The sequence below is a fragment of the Helobdella robusta genome, assembly GCF_000326865.2.
Source record: "Helobdella robusta unplaced genomic scaffold HELROscaffold_2, whole genome shotgun sequence".
NCBI lineage: Eukaryota > Metazoa > Annelida > Clitellata > Rhynchobdellida > Glossiphoniidae > Helobdella > Helobdella robusta.
In genome coordinates this window covers 1719095-1738451 of record NW_008704083.1, presented here as the reverse complement: position 1 = coordinate 1738451, position 19357 = coordinate 1719095, and the positions used below count along the sequence as shown (strand labels likewise).

The 19357-nt window shown below is 31.8% G+C and overlaps 2 protein-coding genes across 2 annotated transcripts; both read right to left on the bottom strand.

Moving 5' to 3' along the window:
* Positions 1-8568: 8568 nt before the first annotated feature.
* HELRODRAFT_155662 (hypothetical protein) lies at positions 8569-9408 on the bottom strand (the record flags this gene model as incomplete). Its single annotated transcript, XM_009017097.1, has 1 exon — positions 8569-9408. The coding sequence occupies one exon, from the start codon at positions 9406-9408 to the stop codon at positions 8569-8571; it is 840 nt and encodes a 279-aa protein (XP_009015345.1).
* Positions 9409-10992: 1584 nt separating this feature from the next.
* Positions 10993-13558, bottom strand: HELRODRAFT_160080 (hypothetical protein; the record flags this gene model as incomplete). The annotated part of the gene is made up of 6 exons (XM_009017096.1): positions 10993-11214; positions 12023-12116; positions 12279-12388; positions 12464-12694; positions 12831-12946; positions 13495-13558. The coding sequence occupies 6 exons, from the start codon at positions 13556-13558 to the stop codon at positions 10993-10995; spliced, it is 837 nt and encodes a 278-aa protein (XP_009015344.1).
* Between the last annotated feature and the right edge of the window lie 5799 nt (positions 13559-19357).

Here is a 19357-nt window from a genome sequence, read left to right as displayed (position 1 = left end):
CCCACAAAATATTCCCATATCGAAATAATTTCTATTGATATTCTTTCTTCATCATCATCATCGGTTTATCGCTTCATCTCCTACTACCGCAGTAGTGGTTTTGACAGGTTGGCTGAGGAATATGCGAGTGATAGCGTTCAATGTATCAAGGAGCTATGCAAAGGAAATGTTAACTGTCTGTTGGGCGATTTCAACCTTTCCCTCATCGATTGGACTAACTACTTCTCACCAGACAGTTTAATTTATAATTCCTTCATTGAACATTTTAACGATTTGGGCTTTCATCAGCTGATAGACCAACCTACTCGAGGTCAGAACATTTTAGATTTGGTGCTCTCTGATGATACCAGATTGCTATTAGAACTTGAGGTTTCATGTCCTATTGCCACAAGTGATCAAAACTGCATTACTTTTTAAGTCAACTGCATCATTGGTAAACTAATAAATGACAACTCTAACAACGAAATAAATTTTTACGATTTCATCAGAGCTAACTACGAGCTTTTAAATGGTTTTTTTAAAAAAAAGATTGGAATTATTGTTTTCAATTCTGCTTTGATGTTAATGCATGTTGGAATATTTTTGAACAAATAACCAACAATGCCATATCAACTTTAGTTCCTCAATTTCATCGTAAAAGTCTACTGTCCAAACAATCAGTACCTAGATCACTTCGTCAATCATACAAAATTAAACATTATTTCTGGAAAAGGTGGAAACAAAGTTCAAATTCAGATGATAAAAATCACTACACGATGGCAGCAAAAAAATGTTCTGAATTAGCATACTTTTACCGTAAAATCAGTAAAAACAACTTGTTATCAAAAGCTAGCGTCAGAAGCTTTTATTGTTATGTAAACAACAAATTATTTTCCAAGCCCCAAATCAATAAATTGAAAACTGAAGATAATAGTATATCAAGTGATCCCGTGACGATAGCAAACACATTTAACAATTATTTCGCATCGTATTCACAGTAGATAATGGACTAACTTGTTCTTTGCCTATCCGTATTACTAAATCAATTGAAGAAATTTGTTTCACTCCACATGTAGTATATCTTGCTCTTCGAAATTTTAAGAATTCATATTCAAGTGGTCCAGATGGGATTCCTAACATTTTTCTCAAAATGTGCGCTTCAAGTTTAGCTATCCCACTATGCCACATTTTTGACTCATCTTTTTAAAATGAATTTCTACCCACGATATAGAAGACTGCCATTATTACTTCTATTCACTAAAAACGTCCGACCAACTACCCCAGCAACTACAGACCTATATCATTAACCTGTTCATGCTGCAGAGTCATGGAAAAAATTATCAACCGGAGTCTATTAAATTACTTATTAGATAACAGTCTGATATCCCATTTCCAGCATGGATTCCTCCCGGCAAGATCAACTTCTTCTAACCTCCTCAAATTTTTTAGTGATTCGTTGTCAATCCTTCAAATGAAGGAGAGATGCGATACCATCTATCTCGACTTCCAAATAGCTTTCGACTCCGTTTCACATGCCAAGCTAGGTTGCAAATTACAAGCCTACGGTATTTTTTTCTGACTGGGTAAGAGGCATCTTTTGTTCAATAAATAAAAATTTATCAAGTTAATTATTTATAACCATTATTAATTAACAGTTTGGATACTCTTAAATTCTTTTGTCCTATTGTCTAAATCTGTACAGTGCGTAAAAGCACATTTAACCAATGACGAAATGGTGCTTTTTAACTATGTTTTACAGCATTCACTCTTTCCGTTTAAACATTCTCCTTTGTTGGTTGGTTTGGTATAGGTCGAAATTTTGAAATTGTTTATATTTTGAACTGGAACATCTAAAAGTAATTTATTTTCAGTTGAATGTTCAATAGTAAATTTTATTCTAGATTTATTAAATTCTTCTAAAAGTTGGTCAATAGTTTCATCATTGTTGTATGTGTCGAAGACATCATCTACATATCGACCATATAGCTGCGGTTTGAGTTGTGGGTTTTTGGTGAATATATTTTTTTCCAGATGTTCCATGTAAAAATTGGCAAACAAAACACCCAGTGGGGAGTTCATTTAAACTCCGTCTATCCATTTGAATAGCTTGTTATCTGGGGTATAGAAAGGTGCTTCCATCGTACAAATTTCATAAAGCATTTTTAGATGTTTTTTTTGAGTTTTTAGAAAAGTGAAAGACTGCAATCCTGATATATACAAAAAGATGGACAAAACAATCAAAAATGTGGTTAGAGGCAAAAACGAAATGGTTAAATGACAATTACTAAGTCATTAAAAATATCAAAAACAATAATACAAACGTAATGTATAAAAACATCAAAGAGATAACTGAAAAAAAGGTTTGTACCGTTTCTAGAAACGGTAAAAAAGCTAAATGCATAAAAAGCTAAATCCTGTAATGTAACGTTAGAGAAAGAAAAAGTACTTGAAAGATGGACTGAATACATTAACGATCTTATCGATTATATCCGTGATGAATTGCCTCCAACTTAAAAAGACGTAGAAGGACCAAAGATACTTAGATTTGATGTTTGTGGCGCTCTTTCCAAAATGAGATCAAATAAAGTAACAGGCCCAGACGGGAAAGTAGTTAAAGAAATTAAATGCCTTGATGAATTTGTCATTGAAAAAGTTACAAAAATGTTGAATGAGATATGAAACGGCGGTGAAATTCCGAAGATCTATCCCAGTCAATATTTGTTGCATTGCCTAAAAACCTAACGCAACCGAATGTGAACTGCATCGAACAATCAACTTGATGCATAAATAGCTAAATTTGGTAATGTAATTTTACAAAACTTTTCGTGAGAATTCTAATGATGAGGGCACAAAGAAAAATCAGATCTAAAAATTCAAATGTCCAATGTCGTTTTGCCTATCGTGAACGAGCGATTGAAAATAAGAAAAACTTGTTTCTATGTTTTGTCGATTACTCAATAGCTTTTGATTACGTGAAACACATAGAGCTTATGGAAATATTGGAAAATTTGAACATTGAAGGAAGAGAAGCAAAGGTTATCAAACACCTTTATTGGAATCAAAGAGCAGCGATGAAAGTTGGTAACAAGATGACTAGTTTAGTTAAAATAAAAAAGATGTTAGGCAAGGCTGTGTATTCTTTTCAGATTTGTACAATCTCTATAGTAAAATCATCATTAGCAAGATAGAAGAACTACCTAGAATATCTATTAGAGACTTGAATATAAACATTCATGGTACAGCTCTTATTGTGGAATCAATGGACAAACTGCAAACAATTGTTTCCAAACTGATTTTTGAAAGTGAAAGAAAAGGCTTGCAAATTAACATCAACTAAAAAGAATGCATTGTTATCAGTAAAAGCAAAACTCCCCGATTTGCTCTATAATCATAAATGGTAAACAATTGAAACAAGTCAACAGCTTAAATTACATCGGAAGTCCGATTACATCAGTTTATAAATGTGATGTGGTTGTCAAACAAAGGATAACTATGGCGAATGATGCATATTCTAAAATGAAAAACACCTTCACCAACAGTAAAATCAAAATATCAACAAGCATAAAACTGTTAAAGTGTTACATTTTTCTTGTGCTCACCTACGGCTCTGAGTCCGGGACGAATTTAAAAAAAATAGAAATAGGATTGATCCTACTGAAATGCGGTTTTTGAGAACAGTTATGAAAATTAGTTGGACTTTTCATACTTGAAAAGAAGAAATTACTACAAATAATCCGACGATTTTTCGATTATGTCATGCGAAAAGAAAAAATGGAAGCTCTAACAACTACTGGAAAGATTGCAGAGAAAAGAAATCGCGGTCAATAACGAATTACATTTGTGAAGTCATTGTGTAACTTGTTCAATATCACCACATTTCAATTGCTACAAAGTTTTAAAAATTGTGTTCTGTAAAGGTCGATGGTCGCCAATGTCCTGAAAAGATAAGGCACGAAAAAAAGAATATGAAGGTGAAAACTTTATGTCCACGTCACATAAAACGGATGAACGAAGAACGATTATTAAAAAACCTAATAAAAGCTTAGAATTAGAATAACAGAATATATATATATATATATATATATATATATATATATATATATATTTGTTGATATGTAAAGCTTCACGGATTTTGAGTCGACCAGGATGCAGTTCTGAATCAAGTATTGTTGTATTGGCATCCAAGATGGTCCTTGTTACAGTTGTCATATGGTTCTTTATCGCACCATCTTGTACTTGCATGGTGAGTCTACGGGAGAGAGTAGTGCGTGTGTGACTGACCGATATAACTTTCCACAATTTTGTGTGGCATAGGACACGTAAAACGATACACAACGCTTGTCCTTGTAGGTGTTGGTGAATTATTGCTGTTTTTTATGACGAGGTTTGAGGTACGATTAGTTTTGTAATATATAATGAATTTTAAATAATTGTTTTTATTGCAGACAGAAATGTTAACTTTTATAATTCGTTTAAGCTGTAATTCATCCACTTTGTAGTTGTCGTGCATCTGGTTTAGGTAATATAATGGTATGGATGTTTTGGTTGCTACTGTTGGATGATTTGGATTGCTTGTATTATTGAGTTTGTGAACATATTTTTTAATAGTATCATCTACAATTTTATTAGAATAATTGTTATTGATTAGAAATTGTTTGGTACGAACTAATTTAGTTTGAAATATATTATTGTCAGAAGAAATTTTATGTGCACGGTGGATGAAATTGTATACGACATTGTTTTTATAACGGTCAGGACAGTCTGATTTGTAATTAAGTACCTGGCCGGAGTTGCACGGTTTCACGTAAACTTTGGTAGTTAGTTCTTCTTCTTTCTGTTGAATTAAGCAATCGAGGAACGAAAGTTTCTCATCGGTGCTGAATTCTATTGTAAATTTCAGATGGGAGTTATTTTGGAATATATTCTGCAGATTGTATATGTCGGTGACGGAGGAACAAATGATGAATATGTCGTCCACGTAGCGAGCATATATTGGTGGTTTATTTGTAGGATCTGCAAATATTTTAGCCTCTAGTTCTGACATGTAGAATTCAGCAAACAAAGTACCCAATGGGGAGCCCATGGCGACACCTTCAATTTGACGGTATAACGATCCATCCGGAGCAACAAATGGACTTTCAACCGTGCAGGTCTTTAGTAGCTCGATGAGCAGGTCCGGAGGAATATCTAGTTGTGGAAGCGTATGATGATTATATACACGTCAACAGATGATATCAATTGTATACTCAATTGGAACGTTAGTAAATAAGCTTTCAACATCCAACGAAGCCATATGGCCGACGCATCTTCTGTTATCGTTGATGATATCGATAAACTCAAAGCTTGATTTGACAGAGAAGGTACGAGGGACATATGGCTCAAAAAGTTTGTTGAGGGTCTTTGCTAAATGATAAGTGGGAGTGGGGCACTGTGAGATTATTGGTCTTAATGGATTATATGGTTTGTGAGTCTTCACATTTCCATAGATATATCTTGGATTATATTCGCCGACTTTAGGATGAGTTTTACAGAGGTTGAGTTAAGATTTACCTGTGCAATTAATTGATTAGTTTGAGGTAATTCAAACGTACATGCTGGCCTTGTCAGATTTACGGATAGCGATGTCGTTACTTCGGAGACTCCTAGCTGCAGCGACTAACTCTTTTGACAGAGCTGGTTTACGATACATATTACGGTGACGGTGTGCCTCAGCTTGTAGCTGACTGGCTGACTGTGAAGAGCATTATCAAAGTAAATCAGTCCCTGCTTCTTAAGGTTTTCGCATGCGTTATATAATAACTCCATTTCTGTAGTTATTATTATGGAGGGGTTGACATTAAAAAAAACTAACTACAAACATTTTAACACCAAACATTCGGTAGAATTTATAGAATATTGTAAAATTTATGGTCTATTATCAACATATACATACATATATATATATATATATATATATATATATATATATATATATATATATATATATATATGCGGTTGATATATATATATATAGTTGTTTAAGAAGGTCACTTCATTTTCAGAGTTGCTTAATTTTCTATTTAATTTTTCAATCTTTCTTACGATGAATTTCAGTTGATTAAGTTTGGGGTTGACATTAAAATAAACTTCCATGCATTTATTTGCATGTATTTTAACATGTAGTTTAACAGTTAACGTGAAATTTGACAGTCATCAATTATTTAATAACCTTGTAGGGTTAAATCGTAATTTCGGCATACAGAGAAAGATTTTACATTGTAGGCACTAAAGTAAACTCACACGCTTACATGGTTATGTGCGATTGAAATTAAAATAAACTTCTGTGCATTTCTTTGCACGTATTTTAACATGTAAAACTTAATATATAGACATTAAAATAATCTTCCATCCATTTATTTGCACGCCTTTTAAACTATAAAACTTAACATGCAGGCTATAAAGTAAACTTCCATGCCTTTATTTGCACGCATTTAAACATGTCTATTAAGACTGTTAACCATTAGAATTATAAAAATTATTATGATTTAAAGTGAAATACTAAAAATAAGTTTTAAAAATAATAACTGTCATCAATTATTTAATAACTTTTGTATGGTTAAAATCTTAATTTCGGTATATTTTTAAAGAGAAAGTTCTTAAACATTGTAGGCATTAAAGTAAACGCATATTCTTGCATGCTTTTGTACCGTAGGTATTAAAATAAACTTCCATGAAGTGTTTTAACATGTAAATTAACTAGCATGTATTTAAATAAAGTTTCATGTATTTTTTGAAAGCATTTTAAAACAAAATTTACCACGTAGGTATTTATGTATACTTTCATGCCCGCGTAGGCACAGAAATCATGACTATTATTTTACTTTTTTTTTGCAGCTTAACGATGCTACTATTTCAACGCCACTGGATCATTAGAAACTGATTATTTTGTTGAGAGGTGACATCTAGCTATTTGTGTATTGTATGTAAATGTTTCATCTTTATGACTGAAATTAATTGACAAATTTGAATAAAAGCGTTTATGAAGTAATTTCTTATTTTAATCATTATATGCTTCCACGACGCTTAAAATTTTTAGAACTTGTTAAAATTTGAATAAGATTTTGGAATTTTATTATATAATCAATTAAATAAGCTAATCCATTTTGCAAAGCTATGTCCTAACATTACATTTTTGAAATAAAAAATCCTTATTCATTTTATATATTTATGTAAAACAATAATTTTCATCTGGAACTTTGAAAACAAATTTTTAATTATTTAGCGTTATTAACATAAATTCACTTTTACACCTATTTACGTCGTATTCCATACTCTCCATTTACATCACTGTCTCGAATTTTGTTTACGTTGCGGCACTAAAGTAAAGTTTTGCCAAAAAATCTACAATTAACAAATAATATTAACTGAAGTAATGAATCGATCAAATCTTACTCAACAAAACTTAAATTTTATTTTTTAATTCAGAAAATACAATTTGGAGCTTAATGTTGTTTCAGAGAGATTAAATTAAGCAAAAATTCTATATTTATTGATTCAAAGTTCAAACTTTGGTAACTATTTTGTATTTCCCACGAAAATCATAAAGATATAATTTATAACATAAATAAACAAATATTGAACAAATGACCATATTTATTACATCCATATAAAGTATAAACAAAGGAGTACATAATCATTCATATATAATACATATCTTCATTTATTCATATCTTTATTTATATAATATATAGTTATATATATACATAATATATACATACCTATATTATATTCAGCATGTACGAAAAAAAATGGCAAAATACATTAGTGAAATCTCTACTGAAATAAAATTTAAATTTTAAAACGATTTAAAATATATTTGATGTATTTGTATATTCATTTTATATTTGTGATTATCAATATGTAATCTAAAATTAGATTCAACTTAAAATTCAGAAACATTTTGTATATATATTATATATAAATATATATAGTTTGTAAGGAAACGTGTGAGCATATGTATAAAAGGGAGATGACAGTTTAAAATGCAATACAATGCAGTACAATACAATGCTTGTTAAATTTAGGAAGCTGTACAAACTTCAGCTGCACTGAAGGTGATTGTGCTAAATGAAAATAGGTTCATTTGCATAATGAATTTAAATTAAAATTATATTTTTTATTGTAACAAATTAAACTATTTTCACAACATTATAGAAAGAAAAATCAAAAGTATGATCTGCAAACTATATATATATATATATATATATATCATATATATATATATACATATTGTATTGTCAGGTTTGTCTTATAAAATTATAAATGTTGATGCAAGTAAAATTATTTATTTATTGAACAAATAATTTTTTAACTAAAAATTAAAAACCAAGATAATAAAGAATTAGAATAATAATAACAATTTATTCAACTATGCAGAACAATTTTTTTTACCATTCATACTTTTCATCTCAGGCCTAACAAACGAAATAGTTTAACTTTCAAAAATGATACAAACATTTATAAAAGTGCACATATACAGATATAAATATGAAAATGCACAAGTTCACACAGGTAATTTTGCACAAAAACTTTATTAAACAAAAACTAAAATTAATGGCTCTCCTCCATCATACCTCGAACTACTCCTGTATTCCTCTGATCATCTAGTTCTTTTTTTGTTTTTTCTTCCAGAATTCGAATATCATTTAAAGTTAAGCCATACCATTCGTCCGTCCAGCAAAAAAGTTCTCTATGAAATTTAAAGAATAATCTTTTTTCACCATTAAATATTATATTTTCAACCCTATCTTGTAGTCCATACCACTTAAATTCTGCAGTAACTAATTTGTAACAACACATCACAGGCTGGCAGGTTTTTTGCCAATCTGGTCCAATGAGGGGTCCTCTACCAGTCTTGACCGATTTATATGTGGTGGGATCAATATTTTGGTTGATATCTCTTGGATCCACCAGATCATTAGCTATATCAATTATCACTATTGACCTTTTCTTCAAAGTCAATTCATCAAGACCATGTGCATTTTCTGTTTCTCCTCTGTCCGGAAGATGAATTGATTCTATTTTAATCAAAAAATTTTTTTTCATATATCCTGGATTCGTAAGAACAGTTCGACAGTAAGGAAAGGCATTCCAGGCCTCTTCCGCAACTTCTAAAGAACCTTTTGGAGCAAGCCAGCGAATAAAACCTGGCACTTTACTAGCAATATGATAAATTTTATGAGTAAACTGACCATTAGTATATTCACCGTTACAAAGAGGTGTTACAGGTTGTATACCAGTTGTACTAGTAAATGGTTCATTTCTAATTATTTCTACTCCGTCTCCGCCTCCAGTTTCGTCTTTGCTGGCCTTCGCAACTGAGTATAATTGAGCTATCTGATACTCATCTACTGTCATAGGCAGGACAATTCTGAACTCCTTTACTATCATAGTAAATTTATAATGCGAAAAAAGATAAGTTCAAAAAATTTTGCTGAAAATGAATTCAAAATTTGCCAAGGACTTTATCAATTTTTATATCTAAAATCAACAAAACAATTACATTTAAAGTTATGCAAACAACGCTCCGCAGAACAAGGCAAAAAAAATTTATGTTGTGAAAAGATTTACCAAAGATAATAAAAATTGATCCTTTCGTTTCAAAATTTGTTATAAATTTGTTTCATGAACTTTTTTTTAAAGTAATTTATATTTTGATAAATAATTTTGTTTTTCTAGTATCATTTTTATCCTGAATTTTATATTAAATAATAAAATTTACTATAGTTAGTATTTTCGTTTAATTATTTTATTTTAATATTCTTAATCAATGTATAGAATGAAATATATAGGCCTTTGCTAAACAAAAGGCGGCATACCACCGCTAACGGCTTGTAACGCGGGTAATAAGCAAATTTTGCTGAATGAAGCTGACAGTCTGTGGGCTGAAAATACTCAAATCTTACCTCAGGAGCCGTTAAAGTTTTGTTAATAAAAATGAGTGAAGTTGTTATTTTATATAAAGAATCTACCAAAGCTGCATTGAAATTAGGTCATGTAAACCAGAAAGGTCAGTTTCAAGTTCAGAAAAAACTAGTTATTCAAATGGACTCGAATTCACTTTTAACCTTAATTATGCCACAAAATTAATCATATTTTACTTTCACTTTTTTGCTGCAGTTGCAATAGAATTTGTTAATATTGAGTCAAAAAAATAAAAGTCTTCATTTTTGTCGTTCAAATGTTTACATGTTCAAGTACTATAGTTCAATTCACTTGCAACATTTAAGTATTCAAGTCTTAAATATCTTTCTAAATTTGTTTCTTCTTTCTCGTGCCTTATTTCTTCAGGACATTGTTTTTTAATTTATTTATATAGAAAACAAAGTTTTTAACTACTTTTTTTTATTCATTTTTGTTTTATACAGATTAAGCTTTTTTGGTAATGTTATACTATTTTCAATGTAGTATGTTATCAACTATTTGTCGTATCTTATATATAAATACATCTGTGCGTTTCAACTTTATTGGCTTATTTCTTCAGGACATTGTTTTTTAATTTATTTATATAGAAAACAAAGTTTTTAACTACTTTTTTTTATTCATTTTTGTTTTATACAGATTAAGCTTTTTCGGTAATGTTATACTATTTTCAATGTAGTATGTTATCAACTATTTGTCGTATCTTATATATAAATACATCTGTGCGTTTCAACTTTATTGGCTTCAAAAATTGACTTTGCGTTCCTAATTTGTTGGCTCTAATAATTCATTTTGTGTTGATTCACTACTTCTCTTTGTTATTAATTTTTTTTTGTAGGTAATAAAGTTACAGTTTTTTTGTATATTTATTAGTCTTTTTTAGTTTCGGACACACTACTACTACATTGACACGAAGAGGTGCATAGAAATCATTTAATCGATAATCACGGAATATCAATTACTAGAGAGATACTCAACAATAACACAAAGATACTGTATCCTTACAACTATAAAGCCAATTTGCGTTCATGACATCTCACATTTTACGTGATCTTAGAATTCATGATCTTCAGTAAACTTGAGAATCCGAACACCATCTTCATTCTGATCACCATGATCAAAACCTCCGTGCACACTACAGAACTCATTTGTTTTCTTTCTAACGTGACTGTTGAGATCATCACCAATCAACAGTATCTTTGATGAAAGTACTCTCCTGACGGCATCTGAGAGCATTTTCCGGCAGTCGTTTTTGACATCTTCGGGTTCATCCGTCTGTTGTGCGTAGGCAGAAAAAACGGTCAATATTTGTTTTTCTACTCAGAGCTTAATCCACATCAGACGTGAGCTGACCCAAGTTACCTCCAATAAATTCTGGACCAATGACTCCCGGATAAAGATCCCGACATCATTTTGAGCCGTTTTTTGGCCAATCCAAAACAACTTAAAACTCCTTCCATTTGACCCGATGAGAGAGAAACTATTCGATCTCCATCGTGTTTTTTTGCTCGCAGCATATGTTGAATCTTTGTAATTTAAGCATGTCAGCAATTTCTGAGCGGCCAACAAGCGATATCATCACGCCATCTGGAATGAAAAAACTTTAAAAACGTAAAGTCTCTCAAAGTAGCATCACATCCACTATTTAATTATCTACGTAAATGTTTTATTGAGAATTGTATGAATTCCACCGAATTGTTGGCATTAACCAATCTAAAGTTTATCTTTTCTATTTTCCTTACTAAAATTTTCTGGAAATTGTTCAATTTATCAGCACTGAAGATGATTTGTGAAAAATAGAAATAGGCCTATCTGCACGATAAATTTGGATAATAATAGTTTTAATAATTTTGCATGGTGAATTTGGATAAAAATTTTATTCTAAAATATTGAAAAATTTCCAGAAAATTCTTGCAAAGAAAATTGATAAGGCAAACTTTAAATTGGCTAATGCCAACAATTTAACTGTTTAAATTATTTACCAGACGTGTTCCCAACCAATACCCCGGTTGCATCACTAATCTGACGGAATTGTTACCAACCGTACCATGCCACGTTTCAGTAAGCACCAAAACACCTAAACCATCACATATAAGCCCATGAACCCATAAATGACGTTCACACTTGGCCCAATTGACCTCACATTCAACAATTCAAATCTGACACTGTTTACTAGTCTGCCACCGTTGAATTCATCATCATCCAAGATCAGTCAGACTGTAGGTAAAGCCAATTATACCATTGATTAATTTGATTTTTTGTTTGCAGGAAACCGCACTATCTTCCACCTTCCCACATCTTCTCTTACCCGGTATAAAAAAACTCTCCTTGCATTCTACCTCCATAACTCCATATCTTTAGCCTCATTGAGTAACTTCTTAAGTTCAATTCTCTGGTCATTACTGAGATCGTGACTTAACCTGGCACTAGCCAAGTCTCTATCCAGTGACTTCATATTTCAAATGTTTTTGAAGACCAGCGTCTTAACCTTGACATTGTTGAATTTTATGAAAATTGGCCTAACAGTACTGTCACTTTTTTTGCCAATCCGCATCATCCTCAGTATGCTCTTCTCACTACACTCAACCCCGGTCAAATGATCAATAATTTTACAAACCCTTGCCTTGTCGTCAGGACCTTCACTCAATTTGAACATCATCAGATTGGCTTCTCTATCTCTGTGATCGACTACATCCATCAACGTCTTCTGAACATTCTTGACATCTACATTTAGAGACTGAACGCTTTTCTTCACCTACACACTCGTCCGAAAACGATTTCTTCATTTCAGTTTTCAAGCTAGCAATTTGATCACATAGATTAGTGCCCGATGTATCTAACGGATTCATTTTCTTTTCATTTGAATTTATGATTGTTTTAATAGCCGTGACCTCAGATATGATCTTTTTGTTTTTTTCCCTGAACTTTTTCATTTCAGCAATTATTTCTACGTTGTTATTATCGATCCTGTTCAAAATCTGCTTATCCAAAGATAAGCAGATTTTGCCTAATCACGCATCACAGAAAAATTTGATGTTACCGATTATCTTGACGGCGTTGTAATTTTTTTCAGACAGAACAACAGAGAGAGAAAATGAAACTTTGCAAAGGAAACATTGAAAACTTGAATTTTGATTTTCCTTGACAACTCTGGTGGCATTTTTTTTTTAGTTTTTTCAGCCATAATGTTGTCAATCAAGTCGTGACACAAAACAATTATTAATTCAGTTTTATCCAACGCAGTGTACAAGTCAACTATTAAACTCGAACGCAAATTAAATTAGCTTAGCGTGTACAATAAACAGGTGGACTGTGCACATACGGGCAAGAACAAATTAAACTGAAAAAACCTCGCAATTAAGTAATTTAAACAAAAACTTTTAAATTAAATAAATTAAAATGTTTTCTATATATTTTTTAAGTAAATATGTAATTTTTAACCCAAAAAAACCAAATAAATCATAGAAATCAGCCAATAATTATCAGAAAATTTATTAACAACTGCACAGTAAACATGTATATATATATATATGTATATATATATTAGGGATGCACCGAAGTTCGGCCCCGGCCAAAATCCTGCTTTTTTTGGTGGCCGGATTTGAGCGTCTATCGACATTTAAAAATGTTATAAATAGAAAAAAATTTTTATTGAATTCAATTAATTTTATGTCAATAAGTTAAAGGCTAAGCATATATGATTACAACATCACTAATTGTGAGGTGAGCTGGAATATTTTCTTTATGCTACAACATAGGTTATGCATAAATTATGAGCTGATCTTTGTGTAAAAGAACTTGTGCACGTGTTTAAACTATATAATTGTATATAATGGATCATATAGCTACAAAATATATATATATATATATATATATATATATATATATATATATATATATATATAAGCGCATAATTTAAGAACATTGTATGTTAAAGGTTAGGCTAGGCATACATGGCACATAATAACAACATCACTAATTGTGAGCTGAGCTGGACAATTTTCTTTTGCTATAACATAGGTTATGCATAAATTATAAGCTGATCTTTGTGTAAAAGAACTTGTGCACGTGCATACATGGCACATAATAACAACATCACTTATTGTGAGCTGAGCTGGACAATTTTCTTTGTGCTATAACATAGGTTATGCATAAATTACATGCTGATCTTTGTGTAAAAGAACTTGTGCACGTGCATACATGACACATAATAACAACATCACTAATTGTGAGGTGAGCTGGACAATTTTCTTTATGCTACAACATAGGTTATGCATAAATTATGAGCTGATCTTTGTGTAAAAGAACTTGTGCACGTGTTTATACTATATAATTGTATATAATGGATCATATAGCTACATAATATATATACATATATATATATATATATATATATATATATATATAAGCGCATAATTTAAGAACATTGTATGTTAAAGGTTAGGCTAGGCATACATGGCACATAATAACAACATCACTTATTGTGAGCTGAGCTGGACAATTTTCTTTGTGCTATAACATAGGTTATGCATAAATTATAAGCTGATCTTTGTGTAAAAGAACTTGTGCACGTGCATACATGACACATAATAACAACATCACTAATTGTGAGGTGAGCTGGACAATTTTCTTTATGCTATAACATGGGTTATGCATAAATTACATGCTGATCTTCGTGTACAAAAAATTGTGCACTTATATATAATAGTATATGACGGATGATACAGCTATAAAGCGCCTAATTTAAGAACAATACATTTATTAAGCATTTTTTATTATTGGTGAATTTTATAAAAATGGCTGAAAAGAAATCCGGAGTATGGGCGTTTTTTGACGTTAAAACAAGCGATAAATCAAAGGCAGTTTGTAAGCAATGCAATGCAGTATTGTCGCGGGGTAAGCCTGATAACCCCTAAGGTTTCTCAACGTCTTTGATTACTCATCTAAGGTCAAAGCATCCACTTTAGTATGATGATATGAACAGTTTAAAGTCTTCGATTGCAGTAGCCGTTAAATGCGAAGATGCCACCTCAAATGACAGTGATGCTAGTTTGCTAGAAAATGGATCCATCCAACCCACCCAGCAAAAAATTAGAGAAGCATTTGACAAACAAAAACCTTGGGATATAAACAATGACAATGCTAAGCGTATCCATGTGGCGATTGCTAAAATGATAACGATAGTTATTGAGCTATACCAGATCGTCGAAAAATCAGGATTTATCAATCTGTTGAAAATCTTGGAGATAAGGTAAGATCAGAAATTACACGTTCGGTGAAAATACTTTCACCGAACGTGTAATTTCTGATCTTTTTGAAAAAGCGTCTTCATCACTGAAGGAAAGGTAGCTAGAGCATAGAGCCTTGCGTTTTTAACAGATACATAAACAGCAGACATAACAACGGAGTCATATTTAGGATTGACAGTCCATTGGTTAACTCCTACGTTCGAACGCCAAAGTTATGTTTTGCAGTGTGTAAAATATTCAGGTCATGTTCAGGCAAATCTACTATCAGCGTTTGATAAGTCACTTGAAAATTGGAACATTTCACGAAACAAGTGTCATTTAGTTTTGCGAGACAATGCGGCAAATATTACCAATTGTTTCCGAGATGGAAACATTAAAAGTGCACCTTGTTTTGCCCACACGGTTCAACTCTGTATCAACGATGGTATATTAAGTTAACGTGGTGTTAGTGATCTCCTGAAAGTTGGACATAAACTAGTAGGGCAATTCAAACACTCGTCATCAGCCACGGATTGTTTGCACACTTTGCAAGCGGATTTAAATCTGCCAAAACACCAGTTAATTCGGGACATCCCCACATTCAAGATTCTTCATGGTGCGACTTGTACCGAAGCGAAGGCAGGAGTTGTGCTTGCTGCCACTAAATTGTCTCCTCAAAATAACCAAGAGTCTACATCAGAGGATGTGCAATCCCAGAAGCCAACAAAAAAAGACGTGTTGACGAATCATCTTCAAAATTGTGGGACTGTTTCGAAGATATGTTGGAAAATGAAGTAACAATTCTTTCTAACAACAGATCACTTCAAGATAGCATAACTTTCTTGGGAGAACCATTGCTACAGCGACAGCAAGACCCAGTGGAAGTTTAACACTAGAAAGTATCCAACCATAACAAAGGTTGCAAAAGTTTACCTAGCACCTCCACCAACAAGTCTACCATCCGAAAGATTGTTTAGCACGGCTAGAGACATCATCACTGAGCATCGCACAAGACAGCTCCCTAACAACGCTGAGAAGCTGATATTCTTAAAATGCTTCACTTATTTAACTATTTACATGTGAAATAATAAACTTTTTTTGTACACTGGAATTTTTTCAAAAAAAAAAAAAAAAAAACAATCAACACTTTATAATATCATGATATCATTTTATATCTGGTTTTTTATCATTAACAATAAGTGTATTGGAAACTCAACTATTAATATATAAGTTTAACTAGAACGTATTTGGCGTATCACACAGCTTATTCATATATTTGAATTAAATAACTATTTGCTTTGTATTATTTTTTTATGTTCAATATGTAGATAACCGTAAATGTATTTTTTCTAACGTATGTAAAATGGTAACTAAAATCCGGCCCTGGCCTCGGCCGGTTTTTGAATTTTAAATCCTCCGGCCATTTGAAAAACCTAAATCCGGTGCATCTCTAATTATATATATAAATAAATACACACACACACACACACACACACACACACACACATATATATATATATATATATATATATACATGCATAGCATACACACGTTTGCTATTTGCTAATGCTGGTTGTGGTTTCTTTGCTGTGTATTTTTTCTTATTTTTACTGGTTATTGTCCGGTTTTTTATTGAATTTGGTGGCGTTTAATTGTCGGATTTTTGCTGAATAAGGTGTTATTATGTTTTTATTACAATTAATTAGATTCAGTTAATTTTGTATTATTTAATTAGTCTATCTTAATTTAATTATAATTAGTGTTAAATCGACGAAATTGGACAGCTATAGTTGTATCGATATTGTGGGACAGTTTCTGAAGTTGTATCGTTTGTTTTGAAATTTTGTTTTGTGCTGTGCTAATTTTACAGATTCGCGAACTGAACTAAAATATTTGCGTGATTACGTGATTTATGTGATTCAAAAGATTTTTACGTGTATTTTGATAACTTTATGTTGCAATAATGACGGTAGAAATACAAAGAGTGCCAACAAAGCACCTGCTTGTGATAAGGAAGGCATTAATGTAGTATGTGACGGTTGTTCGGTGTCGTTCTTGGTTCCAGGCATGTCTGATGAAGCACTTACTTCAATTACAGCATTCAGCTGCGTAAGAATTTTTTGTGTTGCATGTTCTGGCTCATCACCTATCGAGAGAATTGTCTCCGAAAAAATTGAAGCTGACAACTCAGCAGTCCCAAAGAGGTAAAATGAAGATGAAATTCACGGTTGGAATTTGGAATGTGAGGTCACTGTGGCAAGATGGAACATATGCGATGCTGAAAAAGGAGCTTGAGAGGTTCAGATATGATGTGGCTGGTTTGTGTGAAGTTAGATGGACAGGAAGTTGAAAATTGGAGAAAACTGTTATGGTCAGGCACAGAAACCAAGCATATTTATGAAGTGGGAATGATTCTTGGAGAGAAAGCAAGAAGAGTCTTAATTGAATACAATTCCGTAAATGACAGGTTGCTGTATGCCAGATTCAAAGGATATTATTGTGATAGTTGCTTATGCTCCAGCAACAAATCATTTGGATGATGAAGTTGAAACGTTCTACGAACAACTGAAACAAACATTGAAAACATTACCAAAGAAAGATGTTAAGGTCATTGTTGGAGACTGGAATGGTAAAATTGGAAGTGCTTGTTTTAATTTGTTAAAAAAAATATTAGAAACGTTTTCTTTTACACTGACAACATTTAAAAATCATTTTTGTTATTGATTTCTTATTATTCACAAGTTGTAAAATTTAACTCAAGTTGACATAGTGGTGATAGTGGGATGTTCGTTACATATATTTAAAGAATTATACTTGAAAAAACTAAGTGTCGAGCGAAACCGAAAACCAAAAAAACCGATATTATTTTAGGAACGAAAACCGGAACCGAACCGAAATTTGTTTTGCAGACTGAACCGAAACCGTAAACCGAAACGAAAAAATTACGGTTCGATGCTCTGATAATAGATTCAGTGTAAAAAACTTTTACAAATTTACATGTTCTAAAATTTTAATCTTTTCTAATGAAATAGTGGCATTGTTAGGTAAATTTTAAATAGAAGTGTAAACCGTGTAAAACAGGGGCAAACTTTTATTCTTAATTTTCTCAAAAAATTTTACTTGTTGCTGGAATTGTCAACATTTCCAACAGGACCAACAGAAAATAAGTAAGGTAATAAGAAATGTGTTTGTATTTTGATCAAAATTTTCCGGATTTGAGTTTCCTAACCATTAAACTATATTTACGAGATTGAACTTTATGAACTTGAACGTTGGCCAAACTGCCTCATAACATCCAGTTTAGCTTGCTCCAGAATCATTATTTACAAAATCATATAAAGGTTTCAATTGCAGTAATTATTTGACGTCTTCAATCAGAAAATACGATGAGAAAATTGTAGCCTAAAATTTCATGGCTACAACTAAGGCTACAACTGAATATCTCCAGAAAAAGCACTTTGAGAGCAAGTGTTGAGGAAATAATAAAAATTCTTCAAGGTCGAAGTAAAGACGAGCGTTGAGGGTCAATGTTGTAATGATTTTATTAAGCTAACAAAAAATCACAACCATAAAATAAACCAACGTTTCTTGAATTTGGGTAAAACGTGTTAATGCATGCTAATACAAAACAAATCATTTTTATATTCATTAAAATACAAACTACATAGCAAATTAATTTTCATACCACGAATATATTTTTATTTTATATTCCAGAATCATCAATTCTTCTTTGCATTGACTAAATAAGAGTATTGAAAATCCATATATCATAGTTGGAATTCCTAAAAATAAGAAAAAACATTTTAAATTTAGTAAAACGTTATCAACATACGGAAGCACACGTCTTAATTGTTACATACATAATTTTATTATCAAATAATCTTGAATAATCGACAGGACGATAAATTCTCTTTCGCAAAATCCACTAAATTTTTTTAGATAGTTGAAACGAAAGTTTGAAATAAGCGGCTAATTGTTAATCTTGTTCAAAAATTTATTTATTTATTTTATATAATGGGTGGGACTCCAGAATATACGGTGTAGACCTGTTTGAAGGATGGAATGATGGTCGAGTTGATTGAAGTCACTCCAATAATCAGTTTTGAGTAGCTCCCCAACGCAGTGCTGGAGGGTTCATCAATGTAACTCATCAAGGGAGAAACTTCGGACGACGGGTGATTTGGTGGATG